Source organism: Apium graveolens, chromosome 6 (assembly GCF_009905375.1).
Source record: "Apium graveolens cultivar Ventura chromosome 6, ASM990537v1, whole genome shotgun sequence".
NCBI lineage: Eukaryota > Viridiplantae > Streptophyta > Magnoliopsida > Apiales > Apiaceae > Apium > Apium graveolens.
In genome coordinates this window covers 1,644,192-1,662,120 of record NC_133652.1, presented here as the reverse complement: position 1 = coordinate 1,662,120, position 17,929 = coordinate 1,644,192, and the positions used below count along the sequence as shown (strand labels likewise).

Sequence of the window (17,929 nt, the reverse complement as noted above, 5' to 3'; positions counted from 1 at the left end):
GTACCTGCAACAAATACGTTAGTGAAAATAATCTCTATTGCTCCTTTCCAGGCATGCTTTGTCCTGAGGTCACCATTGAGAGTGTATTGACCACGCATAGGACGCGTCTTAAGACATCAGACGCGTCATGACCCTCATGAAACTTATACTTGTTCTTCCAACAACTACTTTCCTCGGCATCCAACATATCAGGACACATACTTTCTCTCTGAGCGCGTCACACAACCTTTATGGCCAGATAAACATAACTGTCAAATGTTTCCACCACATTGGACGCGTCCAAAACTCCAGGGCGCGTCCTACTTTAGACATGTACTCTCAAGCTTTATCACAAAACCTTCATTTGTAAACACTTCTTCAATGGTGGACGCGTCCTCACCTTTTACAACGCAACACCGAGTTTGACCGTAATTAGCCCGCGTTTGACCCGCATCAATCCAGTGCCAAATTTTGGGTATAACAGGTATCAACACTAATTATTGAAATTTTGATGCGTATGTTATCGAACGTGAGAATATAAAATACTAGTGATATTATTCTACGGTAGACAGCGGTTCGAAGTTGGGGACTCAAAATAACCAAATTATCTTACAATGACTAGGTTTGTACGATAAGGTTGATAATCATGTCATAAGCAGGGAAGATAAAGTTTGTAACATATTACTGCCACATTGAGAAAATTTATGAGTTTAGTTCAGTTTTAAGTCAAGGTAATAATATTAAACGCACCATCAAATCATGAATATTTGAGATATCGTGATGTACTTATGTATTACGTATTATCGAAGTTGATCATGATTTTTGGAATACCGTGGAATATTTGTGTATTACGTATTACCCAAGTTGACCATATTTGATCAATTATATTTCGTCTTATTTCAAATTAAAAATTAAATTCATATGAACTATAATGTGGATTTATTTAATAATAAAACATATCAATTATTTTTAAACTATAACAATGCATACAAATTATGTATTTTAAATATTTTTTAATATATACTGTTTTTATAAGATATAGCAACGAGTGGGAAAGGAACAAATTTTTTTTGATCAAAACGAGTCAAGTTGGAACGAGACAAATAAGAAAACACCAATTATGTCCAGTTTCGATCCCGGTCTTCTTTCTAAAAAATTATTCATCGTATACTTGTTTAACCGATATTCTCCAAAAGAACGGTATAAATAATATTTTTTTAACATCTAAATGATAAGGGCAAATATTTTGTAAAATCAATTTATTCAAATTAGCCACCTTGGCTTCCAAATCCTAATTGATTATAGATAAGAATAAATCACAAAACATTCTAAAAAATAAGAAATAAACTTAACTCTCAAAGGAAACACACATGAAAAAGAAAAAGAAAAAGAAAAATAAGAAAAAGCGTGTTTAGGGATTAGAAAGGATTATCCAGAATAAAACCAAGAAAAATCGAAAATAAATAAAAAGTGAAATGAAATTCAAGAAACAAAGAGCGGCAGCAACAACAATAACAACAACAATACAAGCTTCTATTGATTTCTTTAACTCTTTAATTACAATCTCATTTTCACTCTCACTGTTCTTACAATTATGCCCCACTTAGTAAGCACCCCTTTTCTTGATTTTATTTTAATTACTTACACTTGTTTGTGTGTATATATATGTGTGTCTCATTTCTTGTAATTTGTGAAGTGATTGTAATTTGTTAATTGAGTGGTGTGTGTGTTTGTGGGGTTTGATTTTATGTGTTCTTGGATTTGGGTTTTTTGTTTTGTTTTGTTAGTGATTAGGCTTGTTTGTAAATGAGTGTTTGTTGTAATAAATCTCGAAAAATCTCAGGGTGAGCGAGAATCGAATATAAGCCTACTATTTGATAAGAGATAAGGCCTTATTAGTTATCTGGGGTTTTTGTTTTGTATGATTTGATTGTAATTAAGGGTGTTGGTGACATTTTTACATTGCGGTGCTTAGCTTGATTTTGGGGTATTTTTAGTTTTTGATTCTGGGTATTGTTAGTTTTGTGTTTGTGTTTAATGGGTATTTTTTGTTTTGTTAAGACGTGTTTTGTGAATTAAGTTGTGACGTGTTTTGTTAATAGTGATATTTTTTGTGCATTTTAGACTATGAAGTCTTATATATGGATTCAAACTTCGGATGGTACTGTACAAGAAGTAGAGCAAGGAATTGCGATGTTATGCCCTTATATAGCTCATGAAATGAGCGCGGGGCTTGGATCCTCGAAAACCAATCCCATTTCTTTGTCGTCTAGAGTTAAGCCTAATTCTTTGAGTTTAATTTTTGATTACTGCCGGTTTCATGGACTACCGGGACGCTCTAACAAGGTTAGCCTCATTTTTTACTTTTTCTTGTTTTCGGTATTTATCTTGTTTTCTTGCTTTCGAGTGTGTTGTGAAAAGCTTATATGTATGTTCATATAGATAAAGACTTTGTTTCCCGTAAAATGTAGCATAGATAACATATTGGACTCTAATTTGTTCAATCTCTAAATTGCTAAAAATGATTTTAATGACTAATGAGTAGGGAATCAAGTTTATTATGTTGTATTCAGTTGCAACAAATGGAATAGGGAGGATAGGGGTGTAAACTTGATTATAATTATAAATATGTTTGTAGATATTAATGCATGATAGTGATTACTTCCTCCATTCTACTTGACATATATAAATCAGATTTCTAACTCACCAGTCTACATTTGAATGCTCAAATCTCATCGTAAAAATTTGGTATTCTTGCAAAGTTTTTTTTGTAGTGGTACTAACTACCCTCTCAAAATTTTCACTCGCACTTAATAAAATTCTCTTCCACCTGTAATATTCTTTTTTTACATTCTATTTTATTATATTACCATCTTGCCCAGTTGATTCCCAACTGAAAACCACCTTGCAGTAATACAGCTAAGGAACTTGGGTTTACTTTTGTGACAGAAATATATATGCAGTAGTATCTGACAAATAAATTCCAAATTTATATCAATATTTTTTTGTCCTTTGGATAGGAGCGCAAGACTTTTGATGAGAACTTTCTCAGGAAGGACACATCGAGTCTTTGTGAGTTGGTTAATGCTGCACACTACTTGCAGTTGAGACCATTGTATGAAAAAACCTGTTCAGCTATTGCCCGGAAAATTGAGGATGAATCTCCAGAGGAGATACGCCGTTTATTTAATTTTCCTGATGATCTTACAGAGGTATTTTTGTATTTCAGCCAACATGTTAGTCTATACACCAAATTACTTACTGTACTGATTCAACTGACTCAGGCTGAAAAGTTGGAGCCTTGGAAGAACGCGCCTGATGATTCACGGATTCGGCTTTTGAACAGACTGTATGCCAAAAAGAAAAAAGAACTCGAAGAGGTGGAGAATGTGAAGGTGAGATTTCTAGCAGTTCCCATATAATTACCATTACAATTTTGAACCTGAAATTTGTTGATTTCGTACTATTATTGATTTGTTAAATTCATCATTAATAGAAAGTAGAGGCCGAAGTAGAGGTTCAGGAGCATAAAGATGACCGTTCAGTGGATGACCTCGTCTCTTTTATAAATGGAGGACATGGAGGTAACTTCACTTTTTTTACTCTCCTTTCTCTGCATACCTTATACCTAGAACTTATTACGTACTTTCACATTATCAATCAACTTTGCAAATTGCAACTTCTGCCGCTTTTTCTTGTTCACAAGAGGAGGATGCCATTACCATTAGGAGAATTCTAGTCCTTGTGAATTTTATTCTTTCATGCAAGAGGCTGAACAAAAGTATTGGTCAGTAAGATTTTTATGAAGCTAAATGATGGCTAGGGGATTCTTATATATTCCAAAGAGAATCCAATTTGTAGAAAATAAGTACTCTAAAAATATCACTGTGACTTAAATATTGATTAGTACGAGGTCAACACCTTTAAGCACGAGAGTCAATTTACCTTTCTAGGGTGACTTGCATGTTGTTAGCAGGGAGTTACACCCTAGGAGTGTGACGGAGTTCCACATTTTATGGCAGAAAAACACCAGTCCACTTGATATTATGAGTGGTTTTGTTGTGAAGACTTTAATTTATTTACAGAATAATCCTTTTGACCCCATTATTTTGAGGTAGTGAACAGTTAGGTTGGAATGGTTTTGTTTTTATGTAAAAGAATTTACTAATTGTAATCCTACTGGTTTTTACTCCAGAAAACAGTTCGAATGGTTTCCATTTTATGTGTAGGGGTTTTGCTAATTTTAATCCTAGTGTTCGTTACTCCCAGAAATGTTCTGTTTTACTTTTCCATACAAATTTGGTCACTATATTATTAAAGTAGTACAGTTTTGTAACTTGCTCCAAATTTTGTAGGCATTGTTAAATGTTAAGTAATGTATTCGTGGAATCAGTATCTCATCAAAAGTAAATACCGCATCCTTAAAAAACATTTAAATTACTGGGACATTTGAAGTAACATATGGTGTGAGAGTGGGATAACTTGAACTACAAACAAACGTTAGCTTGATTAAAATATGTTGACAGCCTAGTACTTCAAATCTGGTGAATCTATGATGGACTTTTGTCTAATCATCTCATGGTCTATTTATAGTTTGTAATACATTTTGCAAAATGTCATGGCATTGCTTTATACCTTGTAGTCAAGCTTTTTAGCTTGTCTCAAAAACGTACATTTTGAAGAGTTAAGTCTCAATTTCTTTTGTTTTCCCGCATCTAAACTTTAAAAAGAATTTTTTTTTACTACTATCTTTAGCAGATACGAAGGGAGTCCGAACTTCGAAGAAAAAGAAGAAGATCCGTAATAGAAAGGAGGGACAGAAGAATGCTCTTTCCGGTTGTGGTTCTTCAAACGAAGCTTCCCATTTTAAAGATGTCCTTGAAAACCATGATAAGGTCTACCAGCACCTTTTACATTGTGTCTTGTCGTTCTTACTATTTTTTCCAATAGAATGTCGCAGATTTGCACTTGGGCCAAATTCCAGGTCCACTAAATCAGATATCTTTACATTTTTCAGGATTCAATTTCAAATGCTTCTGAGGCATCATACCATAGTGTTCAGAGTACTGGTGATTTGTCATCCCCTCTCCATGATACATTAAACTTACTGAACATGCAAGATGACAGCTTTAATTTTGAGGAGGATGAGTTTGATGATGATGATATAGATCCTGCTTGGAAGGAAATGATTGATAGGTTCGGTTCGCCTCTTAATCTTTTAACTTCTTCAAACTCGCAGTTAGCTATACCATAGATGCATGAAATTTCATTGTACTTAGTTTTCTCCGGCTGCATCATTATATTCTCCTTTGTAAGGGGTAGTCATATTGCCTCAGGTAAGAATTTTAGGTATTTGTACAGTGTGTATCACGATAACTTTGCATTTAGGGCTACATTTGAGCGGCAGTGTAATTCATAAATCTTATTCCAGTGTGGTATCTGTGTCATATGTTTGTGTTGTTTTAATTAAATTTAAGATTGTAAACCCAAACCATGAGATGTGTTATAGGCCTAGGAGTAACATACTTTAAGGACTGACCTCGTATATAACTGCATTTTTAAAATTTAAAATGATATTTATTTCTGCTATTTCTATATGTTCTTTTGTATGTTGGTCATCTTGATTCAGGAAAGTTGAAAACTGACACTTGCCTGCCTCTTTTTTTTTTCACCTCTCATTCTTTCTTTGTTCTCTCTTTGCACAGGGAAGTAGAGGATTTTGCGCGGATAATAAATTTAAGTTTGCCCGACAGAAAGCAGGAGATTTATTCGAGCCTGGAAAATAGACTAGCTACAGTTCCAATAGAAGGAAATGGATCTAGAACGGAAGGTGGTAATATGTTCTCTTCTTTTCTTAGTTGGTGATCACTATTTAGTGAATATCTAGACTGTTCTGATATTTTTAATTTAAAAAACGAAAATGAGATTGCTCTGTACCCTTTCCAGTAAAAGCTAATTATGTACAATTTTCTTTTCTCCAAGTTCCTGTTGATGCATATCATTGAAGTAACAAGCATCAACGTAGTCATTGTCACTTATTTGTGCTTGAGCTCCCCCACCCCACCCCCACCCCCACCCCCACCCCCACCCCCACTCACACTCACACCAACACCCACATAAATACATGCCTTTTATATCTGTAATATGCGTTGGTAGACAAATGTATTTGATCTACGTTTAATGCAATATAGGGTATAGACCTGAAATTGGGTTTTGTTCGTCAGATCTAGAAATGAACATGACAAATTGGGTAGTAAATTACGTTCTCATCTCCAGAATTTTCCCAAGTCTAATTAATTGTTTACAACTGTATTGGCTTCTCTTTTATATTTGTTGTAATTTTTTCTTTCAATCTGATCTTGCGTTTTATGGCCCTTGCCATCGTATGATGTTTGCATCGACATATATGATGTCAGCAAGTCTTCTTAGCAATTTCAGAAGTACTATAATGTATGTATTATTATATTTTTGGTCAGTTTTTTTATAGAAAAATTACAATTTCATTTCATTTTTTAGCTGAATGTATGTATCTCATTTGCTGTAAGAGTTTTCGATCTTTGTTCTCTAGGTCATCATGCCAAGTGTTTATTAATATACTAACACAAAAAAGACTCCGGAAATTCTACTATTCCAAACCAAGTCTGCTAACTCTGCTTTTGTTCACAAACCAATGTTTGCAGATGGAAATTGAGCGGTCTGTATACGTCACTGCTGCTTTGGAGTGGTTCTGGACAAATGCTTCCGACTGTAAAGAGTTGTTGGCGGTGTTGTAAACTAGTAATGTAGTTTCTTTAAATTTATTTTTTCTTTTCTCTACATTTGACAACACAGTTATGTCATACAACGATCAATCTACCGTGTTTGTCAGTTTCTTGAAAGTAGTTGGGAATTTTGTTCTTGGTCAGTTTCTCGGAATTTGTGGGGAATTTGAACCCAACATTCCGTGGGTTAAAAATTGAGGGAACAATCAAATGGAAGAGTTTGAGTTGAATAAACTCTAGTTAGAACCAAAATTGCCATTTTAATCCTCATGCGCTATTCTTTCCCCTTCTTTTTCCTGTCATAAAATAGGTGAAAGAAACTACAGTGGTTTTTGTTAGCAGTGCATGTGGTGGCTGTGTTTGGTCAGAAGAATTGAATGTGGGCTGGTGTTAGATTGAATTATTAGACCACATGATTGACTTTTAAGCAAAACACGGGTAAGCTCATTTTATGTTCTCAAATGATACTATACTGTGTCATATTTTAGAAAGCTTCACCTATCTACCCTCATTACCCTTGCCTGATTTATTCACATTTACAACTTTAGTCTCTAGGAGATGAGAGTTGGTCACGGGCAATCGATTGGTAGGAGTATACCGTACTCTCCTATATATGCACACTGAAAACCCTACTATGTCGCAACAATAACAATCTTTTGCCCTTGACCAGCTCCCTTAGTTTTATTTTCTAAACCTTTTGTTTTGTACTCCAAATGTTGAATTTTCTTACATAGTTGAGCTGTTAGTGCTAATCCATATTACTAATAGCTGAGAAAACATTGTCATTGATGCAAGCTTAGAAAACATTGTCAATAACTAGCCGTTGATAGCTGATAAGATACGCGGCCTCAGGTTGTGTTCCTGAAGTGGCAATTTGTGTTGGAACCTGGTCCTGGAGCTGAAGACAACAAAATTAATATACTTTAAATGAGTCAACGTACAGGTGTCAAGTAAAAGAAATTTAAAATTAAATGGGCTGTATAAAACAGTTGAGGGTTTGTTGGTGGAAGATATATCCATTTTCTAACCACCTGATTTCTATATATTTTTAGAAGATATATATGAAGTCTTGGGCTAATTTATTGTAGCAGTAATAGAAGAACTAGTAGTAGGAGTATTTTTTTTTATCAGCACATATTAGTTACTAACTCTGATAAAAATGTGCTGTTTTTATTGGTGGAATTGATGTGAATGCAGAGGGCTATTAACATTTATTATTCAATCAACAATAAGAAAAGCCCATTTATATGGGAATTAGTGACTATTATGTGCCGAAAATCCTTTTTTTTATTTTGTGTTTAAAATACGAGCATTCCGAGACTATTTTCTATAATTTGGTGCTGGAGATAATAAGTATACTTTCTCCATCCCGTTTATATCGGTCACATTTCTGTTTTCGTCTGTCCCTAAAGTATTGATTATATTTCCTTATCAAAATAAATTACTTTTTGAGAATTTTTTTTTCCTCATTATACATGTCGATAGTCGGTAGTATTATCTTCTAATAAATTTAGAGAAATTATCAAAAATACTCATTATAGTGTTTTTTTACGATTTTACTATTTTCTGATTTTTTTTTTCAAAAATACGAAATCAACCAAAATCAAACATATGCATCTAGTTGAATAGAGTTTTTTGCTTGCATTTGAATTTGCATGTAATTGCAGAAACTCGTCGAATATTGCATCAGTTGATTTCCGTTGCAAAAAAATCGTATTGTTGCAAAAAATAAATAAATTGAAAATAGTATATATTTTTTTTCAAATAAAAAACTATTTTTGCAATTTTTTTTAAAAACAACATTATTTTGGCAAAAAAAATTTTAGACATAGGGGTATTTTTCAAAAAAGCCCATAAATTTATAACTATTCAAAATATTGTAAAATTATAGAAAAGAATTGTATTATTTCAATTTAGAAAAAAGAAAAGGTAAAGGAAAGTAGCTTGTGGAGTAGATAAGAGTACGAAGAAGACAGTGCACATGAATAAATAATTAATAAATCACAACATGTGGTGCTTAAAGACAGTTACATGGATCACCGAACTTTACCTACATTAATTTCATTTTTAGGACCTCCGTTTGTAAGAATAAAATTAAATTAACATTTTAAAAAATCTCAAACTTGCCGGTAATTTGTAATGTAAATTCGCCAGATAGTTCACATTAGATATTTAAATACTTGCCGTAAAACAATAGGTACGTTGCTAGTAAGCAATAATCTATAAATAGGATAAAGAAAACTAAGTTCAACTGCATATTGCCGTCTTAATTTTACACCTGCAAATTACTTTTTATATTACAAATTTAATACCGTTACTTTATGTCGATCTAAAATTTTAAGACATTAGATCTCAAGATATCAGGAAATACTCACTCGAAAACTCATTATGAATTGAAAGTGAATTAGGGGTGGAGCTGACAATTTGGTATACGACACGATAAAACGACATGATATAAATGGATATGCGTTCTGCTTTTTAGTACGCGAACAAGAAAGTACACGACACGAAAGAACACGAAATTTAAACGGATACGGATATGTGTTTACCCTTGGATACACGACACGACACGAAAGTACACGAAATGATAATTTTTTTAATGATTTTTTTAATATTTATATATTCGTTTATATAAATATACATATTACTCTAATATTATATATATATACATAAAATTCATGTATATTTATAAAAATATATCAAAAAATATACCATTATATGTAAATATATATATTTTTAATATATATGTAAAATTATATCCAACTATATAATATTTTATTTATTTATTTATTTTATACACGAAATATACACGAAACGATGAGTTACGAATATGTATTTAATCTTAAGTACACAAATGTTAAACGAGTCGGATATGTGTTTGCCCTTCACTACATGAAACACGAAAGTATACGAACGACACGAATTGTCAGCTCTAATTACGGGACATTAATTTGTCTTCATGCCACAATAAATTTTGAGAATATTGGAGAAGGGAGTCGAACCATTCTCGCGTTAGATACCAGTCAAGAAAACAGTCGTTCTAAAACATGAAAACGTTAGAGAAAACTCTTTTTAAGATCTTATATTAGAATTCAAACCCTCTTTATGTCTTAGAATATTTTCGAATTTCAAGTTTCCAAATAATTTTAATCAAGTTTAGTCCCCTTACTATGAAAAAACCAAAAAATTGAGGGTAATAATATTTCTAACGAACATGTGGGTAATTAATTAGCCTCCAAATGAACTGCAAAATACAGCTAGCTGAGATTTTTTATTCAATGAAGGAACCATCTTTTCTACATTTAGGTGAAGGACATTTCACAGTTATAAATTGCACATGTTGCCTTTTTCCTTCTTTTTTTTCCCTTCTTTGATTTTTCTCTTTTGCTTTCAATAGCAAGATAAGGTTGATAATGACCCTACTTCAATTCTGTTTCTATTTTTGTTGTGTGAAAATTGCTATTATTTTAAAGAATATTCTAACATAGTGTCAGTATAATATTGGCTTTTTTATTTCCAACATTTCTGATTTTTGATAATAACTACTTTTGCCTATTTCTTAAAAAAAAATTCTTGGGCTTGTGTATCCGTTCTGACGAATCTCTGAATAAATGAAAATTGATGATAAATAAATCAACTTTGACAATTTCTGTAATTATTATTGCTGTTATTATTTATCTCAATATATATTGATTGTTATTAAAAAAATAATACATGTTTATAATTAATTCTGATAACATTAATCACATTTATTTGAATTACAAGTTTAACTTGTTTATTGTTTAAGAGTAATAGATGTTGGACCTATTAAACATGCAGCAGTAAATATTAAGTGCAGTTATATGCACAAACAAAATTACTCCATTATTTCAAATTAATAGTTCCTTTAATTTTTAATACGTATTTTGAGGTGAAAATAAATATAAAAAATAAAAGGGAATTTTTTCAAAAATACTCAAATTGCAAAAATTATTTTTAAAAATACCTTACGACTATATATACAACATAAAATGCAATATTTGTAAAAGTTCGAGTATCCTCCTTGAAGCCAACTTTGATGGTATTTTTGTAAAAAAGTTCAAAAACATGAATATTTTTTCAATCTTTTTAGTGATATTTATTTTTTTCAAACTTTTTTTTTTTAAAATAATTACAACTTTATGAGATATAATTTATGTTTTTCAGTATTTTTTTTAATTTACCAAACTCTCAAAAACTCACAAAAAACAAGGGTAAATTAGTCGTTTTACCCAAACCGTCCAATATTCCCAACTAAATTCAACAATCCAGCTGAGGGTCAAAGCCGTAACTTCACTCCCCAACCCACCACATTTAAAACCCACCTCCTTCCCTCCCTCTATACATACACCTATACACACAATTCAATTCAGTTACAATCAATTCAACAATGTCACTCCCAAAGCCACCGCCGTTAACCACCGCCGGAAAGTCCTTCCCCGCCGTGACCTCCTGCGACATCTCCTCCGTCTCTCACAACTCCATCGCCGCTGACTTGGACGGCACGCTTCTCATCTCCTCTTCCGCCTTCCCTTACTACATGCTCGTCGCTATCGAAGCCGGTAGTTTGCTACGCGGCTTCATATTGCTTCTTCTCTTTCCTGTTATCGCAATTGCGTATGTGTTTGTTTCCGAGGCATTGGCTATTCAGATGCTGATTTTTATTTCTTTCGCGGGCCTGAAGGTCCGCGATATTGAGCTGGCGGCACGCGCGGTGTTGCCGAGGTTTTACGCGAGCGATGTGAGGAGAGAGAGCTATGAGGTGTTTGAGAAGTGCGGGAGGAGAGTGGTGGTGACGGCGAACCCGACGGTGATGGTGGAGACGTTTTGTAAGGAGTATTTGGGAGCGGAGAAGGTGCTGGGGACGGAGATTGAGGTGAATTTGAAGACGAAGAAGGCGACTGGTTTTGTTAGGAAGCCGGGAGTGTTGGTTGGGGAATGGAAGAAGATTGCGGTTGTTAAGGAGTTCGGTGATGAGGTTCCGGATATCGGAATTGGTGATCGTGAGTCTGATCATGATTTTATGTCCGTTTGCAAGGTATTATAATTTTTTATACTGATTTAGTGTTGTTTTATGGTTTTTTTAGATGTTATGCTAATCGGAATGGGAATTATTATGGTTCGTGTCTGCGTATATTTTATCCTTCCGCCTGATAAAAAAATTGAACATGTTTGATTAATTTTGATTTTACAATTCGTGGAATTGGAATTTTTAGTTATGTTATGTATAGGCGTACGTACATCTTATCCTTCGAATTAAATATGTTTGATTAATTTTGATGATATGCTAAGTGGAATTGGACGTTTTAGTTATGTTACGTGTGTCTGCGTATGTTTTATCCTCCCTTCAATATAGCTGATCTGTGAATTGAACATGTTTGATTAACTTCTAGCTTAATTGGAATTAGAATGGTTAGTTATGCATCTTGTCTGCAAACGCTTTATATTTGAATATGATTGATTTTTTTGCTGGTATGTTAATTCGAGTTAGAATTGTTAATTATGCTATGTGTCTGTGTGCATCTTATAATCTTCAATATGCCTGAGCTATTAGTTGAATATGCTTAATTTGGTTTAACTGAATACATACATATTTCTGCAAGATGTGCCAGCTGATTTTTAGGGCTAGTCTTGCAAAAAGTCGTGTACTAATTGGTTGAGACTTGAGAGAGAGAGAGAGTTGTGTTTGTGTGTGTGTGGGTAAGAGAGAGAGATAGAGAGAGAGAGTTGTGTTTGTGAGAGACAGAGAGAGAGAGTTGTGAGAACTGAGATATGCTTTTTATTACTGTATTTCTCACATATGCTCGTGACAACTGAGATATTACTGTATTTTTTATTGCAAAGTAGCAGTAGTGAGAAAATTGCAATATGTTTTTGATACGCAGAAGTTATTCCATTTTGGTGTTGATGTGCAACATTAGCAGCTTAAAATTTTATAGTTCTCTTGCTGTTGAATTGTTATATTATTAGAATGATGCCTAATCTAGGACATACAATATTGAAGACCAAATTTCACAATCTCTAAGGAACTTAGTATATACCAGCCTTGATACATGTGGTACGCAATTTCTAAATCGTGTTATCTTGGAACTTATTTCTGAATTCAAGTTTTTCTTTCCAACACCCTTGTCAAGATGTGTTTATAGTACAATTACAGAAGTTTAACCAACTTAAATGAAGCAATTATATCTAGGTTGTTAGAGTATCTCTCTTTCTGTCATTTTCTTCCCATTTCCATAAAACAAGACAGCAATAAATGTTAGAAGATGCTGAAAGCCTGAGTGAGTTTCACATCTTTTTCTAGATGTCTGAGATGGCAAAAGCTTTCAATGCTTACAACTGGCAGGCTTTTTAATCTGCTGTATTGATCACAATGTTAAGGACTTAAGGCACATGGCACCTTCTTTAGATCAGGGGTCCCCTGCCTTGCATTTGTTTCATCACAACTACCTCCCTGTTGTAGTAATAAGTGGTTGAATTATGCCTCATTTCTGGGCTCATTTGTGTTTATTATGGATTGGATGGTATTTATTACACTGAGTGACTGTTGATGTGCTTGTGATTTTACTGTGTTTAATGATTGTGAATCATGACAGGAGGGCTACATGGTGCACCGGAGCAAATCTTCAACACCCCTTCCCCGTGATCGTCTGAAGAGTCGTTTGATCTTCCATGATGGTCGCTTAGTTCAACCCCCGACTCCGTTTAATGCCCTGATCACCTTCATGTGGCTGCCATTTGGATTCGTTCTGTCCCTCATGCGTGTCTACATCAATCTCCCCCTTCCGGAAAGAATTGTACGTTACACATATGCAATGCTCGGAATCAAACTAGTTATTCGTGGCACCCCGCCTCCTGCCCCTGGACCGAATTCTCGTGGGAACCTCTATGTGTGTAATCACCGCACAGCTCTTGATCCGATCATCATTGCAATTGCACTTAAACGTAAAGTCTCCTGTGTTACATACAGTGTCAGTCGCCTTTCAAGGCTGCTATCGCCAATCCCAGCTGTTGCTCTGACTCGTGACCGTGAAGCTGATGCAGCCATGATCAAGGCACTACTTGAAAAGGGTGATCTAGTGGTGTGCCCAGAGGGAACTACATGTCGCGAGCCTTTCCTGTTACGTTTCAGTGCCTTGTTTGCAGAATTAAGCGATAGGATTGTGCCAGTCGCAATGAACCTCAAGCAAAACATGTTCCATGGTACCTGTGTCCGAGGAGTAAAATTCTGGGACCCTTACTTTTACTTCATGAACCCAAGACCAACCTACGAACTTACATTCCTCGAGCGATTGCCTGAGGAAATGACATGCAAGGCTGGCGGGAAATCTTCAATCGAGGTAGCTAATCATGTTCAGAAGGTTTTGGCTGGAGCACTCGGGTTCGAGTGCACTCAATTGACTAGGAAGGACAAATATTTGCTGCTTGGTGGAAATGATGGCAAGGTGGAGTCAATGTACAACAAGAAGTGAGATGATTTTGTGATGCAATAGCATCTTTTATTTGGCCATTTGGGGATTCAAACTTTATTAATTAATTGTCTACTGCTAGCAGTTAGGGGTTATCTGATATGATATCCCCCTTTCCTCGTACTATTCAAGGTCTCTGAAAGTTTGATCATATTGTTCTGGTATATTAAAGCTACAACTTCATCATCTAGTGTATACTGATATTTTTCATAAACCAGACTGGCAATTGCTTTCATCAGTCCAGAATTATGGTGTTGATTATAATGTCCTGTTTCTCGCAAGTTTTGGTTATGGGCAAATCTAGAGCTAGACTAGAAAGTATGTTGATTTCGTAATCAAGTTTCTGTGTTCTTGTTTGACAAAAACAACTTATTCTTCTAGGTATTCTGAATTAACACAAGAGAGTGTTTGAAAACTTGTATTTCATTTCAAATGAAATCCAAATTCTCAAACAACTTATTTAATCAAATCCAGAATTTTAGATGAAATCCAGTTTCTCAAACGGGCCACAAGATTAATAAATCTTGTTCGTGGAGGGATCTAATGCACCAGTAATTGATCAATTCAGCTTGTGTATCTCAGGGTATCATGCTTTATCGGCCAGTCATCAGTTTAAAAATAATGCAAAAGAAAACGACAAATTTGCGACAAATTATAATTTAAAAACTGCAAAAAAAAAGAAGCAACAAAACCATCTTACAATAAGTTTCAAGCAAGAACTAAAAAAGCTCAAAGAATAATACTAAACAGTGCCCAAATTAAAAAAATCGTAATATAACACCAACACGGAATAAGAGATAAGGTCTTATCGTAGTCAATCCCAAACACCATCGTAGTCAATCCCAAACACTAGGTGTTTGGGATTGACTACGATAAGATGTGTATATGCATGCATATTCGTACTCAGGGCAGTCTTCTTGATTCTCCTAGTGATTCAAAAGCACGTCTCCGTGTCGCTGAAACTGATTGCTGGCTGTATTACATAGACGAGCCTTGACAAAATTATGACAAGAAATAAGAGACAACCATGATTTACAAACCGACTTCATTCGCAAAAGATCCTTCAACGGAAGCCTTAAGAATATGTTGTAAACGACTGATTGTTCAAACAGTGAGATCATGTCGTTTGTTGATCGAGGGTTAGGGTTAGTTGCCATGGATTTCAATAAATTTTAGGTATCTGTTTCAGAAAATATTATTCATGTTTAGAATTAGAGTAGAGGTATTTATAAAAATCTAATTTATAATCGGGTTTGTAATAAAAAGCCCAAGATACAGTGTGGGCCGGCAATTTAGAAGAATTTTGGAGTTTTGAAGGTCAAGGCCCTGTAATTTTATTTTATTTTATTTGTTAATTAATATTCTTGTAAAAATTCTGGCAAAAAAATAAAATAAAATACTCATGTAAAAAAAACACGCGACTATTATATTGTTCGTACTGAAGAAGAGTTCAACCATTACACCGAACACTTTGGTGACTAATTTTTTTTTTTTTTTTGAAAATAATTAAGGCGTAGGGGTTTTAATAGCCCAGGTGGTGTTATTCATTTTGCTCCACATAGATATTAATCCTCTTTTTATATAGATATTTAATTTTGATTTTTGTAATCCTCAGTCAAGCAATCCTTTGTGAGAAAACTAAATTTGAGGGTGTCCTTAGGATAAATTACCTCAGATTAGCACATTTTATATTATAATATTTTAAAAGCAAATTTGTAAATATAAATACGACTCCCCTATATTTATAAAAATACTCCAATACTACATTTGTTTTAATTTAACGTCAGACATGTTTACCTACGTTAAAAGAAACAAATATAGTATGAGGATATTTTTGTAAATAATGGGTTGTTTTGTATTTATAGATTTATCTTTAAAATTTTATATTATAAAATATCTTAATCGCATATAATTTGCATGAGAACATCTTGAGATATAGTTTTCTCATATAAATTGTAAAAAATAAGATTTACTTAAAAATTTGAAATAAATGCAGTATAATAAACACAAAACCCCGTATACTACACTTATTTTCTTTTAATCTCTTCCTGACTTAAAAAAAAATAAGTATAGTATAAGGATATTTTTATAAATAAGGGGGTTTATTTTTGTATTTACAGATTTACCAAAAATTTGACATTATAAAATGTCTTAACCGCATACTCACTCTTTCCCATTTAATTCTATACATTACTTTTCAACATGCTTTTCAATTCTCCTTTAAAACATACCTCCATTATTTTTTTAAACTTTTTTTTTCTGAATAAAAGTTGTATTTTAAATTTTTATTCAGAATTTTCTTTTTAACAAAAATATTATAAAACTATAATTTATAAAAATCTCGAAATACACGCAAATAAGTAAACGTATAGAACCGGTGGGACGGAGGTAGTATAATTTTACTTGCAAAAATTTGAAACAAACAGTGTAATAAACACAGACAAAAGAAGTTAAGTGGCAATATAAACGGGGCTTATCTTTAGCTCTGCTCCACACTCGCCGGAAACTATGGCTATCGGCGCCGTCGTTTCTAACCGGAGTTTCGGTTCCTTCATTTCATGTATATTTTTGCTGCATTTTTTAAATTATGTATTAATATTATTTTTTTTAATGATTTTCGAGCTGTGCTGTAGTTATTGATTTTTTGTTGTTTTGTTTTTGTGCTTTAACAGATAAATGCAATTTGTCAGAAAATAATATATGATCACGGGCAGGTGGATCCAAGAATTATATTCGTGGGGCACCAATCATATTTTGTTAATATACTCTTATAATTTTTTAATTTTCATGAGGCATTTCAATATATTTTTTAAAGTTTTAATGATAAAAAATGGTACTCCCTCCGTCCCGTTCGATTTTATACTTTTACTATTTGCACGTATTTCGAGACTTCTATAAAGTATAGTTTGATAATGTTTTTTTCAATTTTTTTTTTCTGAATAAAATTTTAAACATGAAACTTTTATTCAGAAAAAAAAAAATTAAAAAATATTGTGGAGTTATGTTTTAAATGAGTATTGAAAAGTATGCCGAAAAGTAACATATAGAATTTAATGTTAAAGAGAGAATAATTTTTTTTTAAAAAGGAACAGGTGTCCTGCGGTACCACTTACTAGATACTCTCTGGGGGAGAGTACTTTATGAAATAAGTTATCGTGAGAACCCGTTAACTTCGTATGAGGTTGAGAGAGGTGACGAGTTGGTTATTGAGCGCGGAACAGGGGCGAACTTAAGATAAAGCAACAGAAAATTTTAGGTAGAGATTTTTTTTTTCAAATCTCAAGTTTTAGTTAAAAATGAGTGGAATTTATTTTTACATCCCCGACTACGATCAGAATACCGATGATATTTCATTTTAGTCCCGGCTGTTTTAAAGTTCTACGGATTTGAGTGGGTAAGATGTTAAAATTGCATACTGAATTACAAGTACAAGGTTGCGCATGCCACTGCTAATATTGCTTGGACAGTGCACCTCAAGTGTGCCCAGTTTATATGGTACAAAAGAAAAAGATACTGTTATCTCTAAGTAAAATTTGCACTGTTTTAGGTTAATATGAACTTGAACTCTCTTTGTGTCATTTATAGTAACCACACCTAGGGCTGTTCATGAACCGAGCTGTTCGCGAACAAGCTCGAGCTCGGCTTGTTAAGAGCTCGTTAGGCTCGGCTCGTTAACGAACTCGAGCTCGAACAGACAAATGT

General features: G+C 33.6%; 2 protein-coding genes across 4 annotated transcripts; both read left to right on the top strand.

Moving 5' to 3' along the window:
- The first annotated feature begins 1,427 nt into the window (after window positions 1-1,427).
- Window positions 1,428-6,857, top strand: LOC141668727 (SKP1-like protein 21). 3 transcript variants are annotated; one of them, XM_074475717.1, is made up of 9 exons: window positions 1,428-1,585; window positions 2,104-2,325; window positions 3,000-3,191; window positions 3,264-3,374; window positions 3,476-3,563; window positions 4,735-4,874; window positions 4,997-5,175; window positions 5,685-5,812; window positions 6,660-6,857. In XM_074475717.1, exons 1-9 carry the CDS (start codon window positions 1,574-1,576, stop codon window positions 6,668-6,670), a joined length of 1,083 nt encoding a protein of 360 aa, XP_074331818.1. In that variant the 5' UTR covers window positions 1,428-1,573; the 3' UTR covers window positions 6,671-6,857. The 3 variants fall into 3 exon arrangements, with proteins under 3 accessions (XP_074331818.1, XP_074331821.1, XP_074331820.1); XM_074475720.1 differs by having other exon boundaries at window positions 1,429-1,585; window positions 4,738-4,874; XM_074475719.1 differs by having other exon boundaries at window positions 1,429-1,585; window positions 5,685-5,809.
- A 4,240-nt stretch (window positions 6,858-11,097) lies between these two features.
- LOC141664044 (putative glycerol-3-phosphate acyltransferase 8) lies at window positions 11,098-14,491 on the top strand. Its single transcript, XM_074469905.1, has 2 exons — window positions 11,098-11,796; window positions 13,355-14,491. Exons 1-2 carry the CDS (start codon window positions 11,149-11,151, stop codon window positions 14,228-14,230), a joined length of 1,524 nt encoding a protein of 507 aa, XP_074326006.1. The 5' UTR covers window positions 11,098-11,148; the 3' UTR covers window positions 14,231-14,491.
- Window positions 14,492-17,929: the final 3,438 nt, after the last annotated feature.

Bases quoted from the DNA above. Each gene is read 5' to 3' on its own strand.
- LOC141664044 (XM_074469905.1), top strand. From the start codon at position 11,149: ATGTCACTCCCAAAGCCACCGCCGTTAACCACCGCCGGAAAGTCCTTC. The intron at 11,797-13,354 runs GTATTATAATTT...GAATCATGACAG, and splicing joins ATTTTATGTCCGTTTGCAAG to GAGGGCTACATGGTGCACCG.
- LOC141668727 (XM_074475717.1), top strand. The intron at 3,375-3,475 runs GTGAGATTTCTA...CATCATTAATAG, and splicing joins AAGAGGTGGAGAATGTGAAG to AAAGTAGAGGCCGAAGTAGA. The intron at 4,875-4,996 runs GTCTACCAGCAC...TACATTTTTCAG, and splicing joins TCCTTGAAAACCATGATAAG to GATTCAATTTCAAATGCTTC.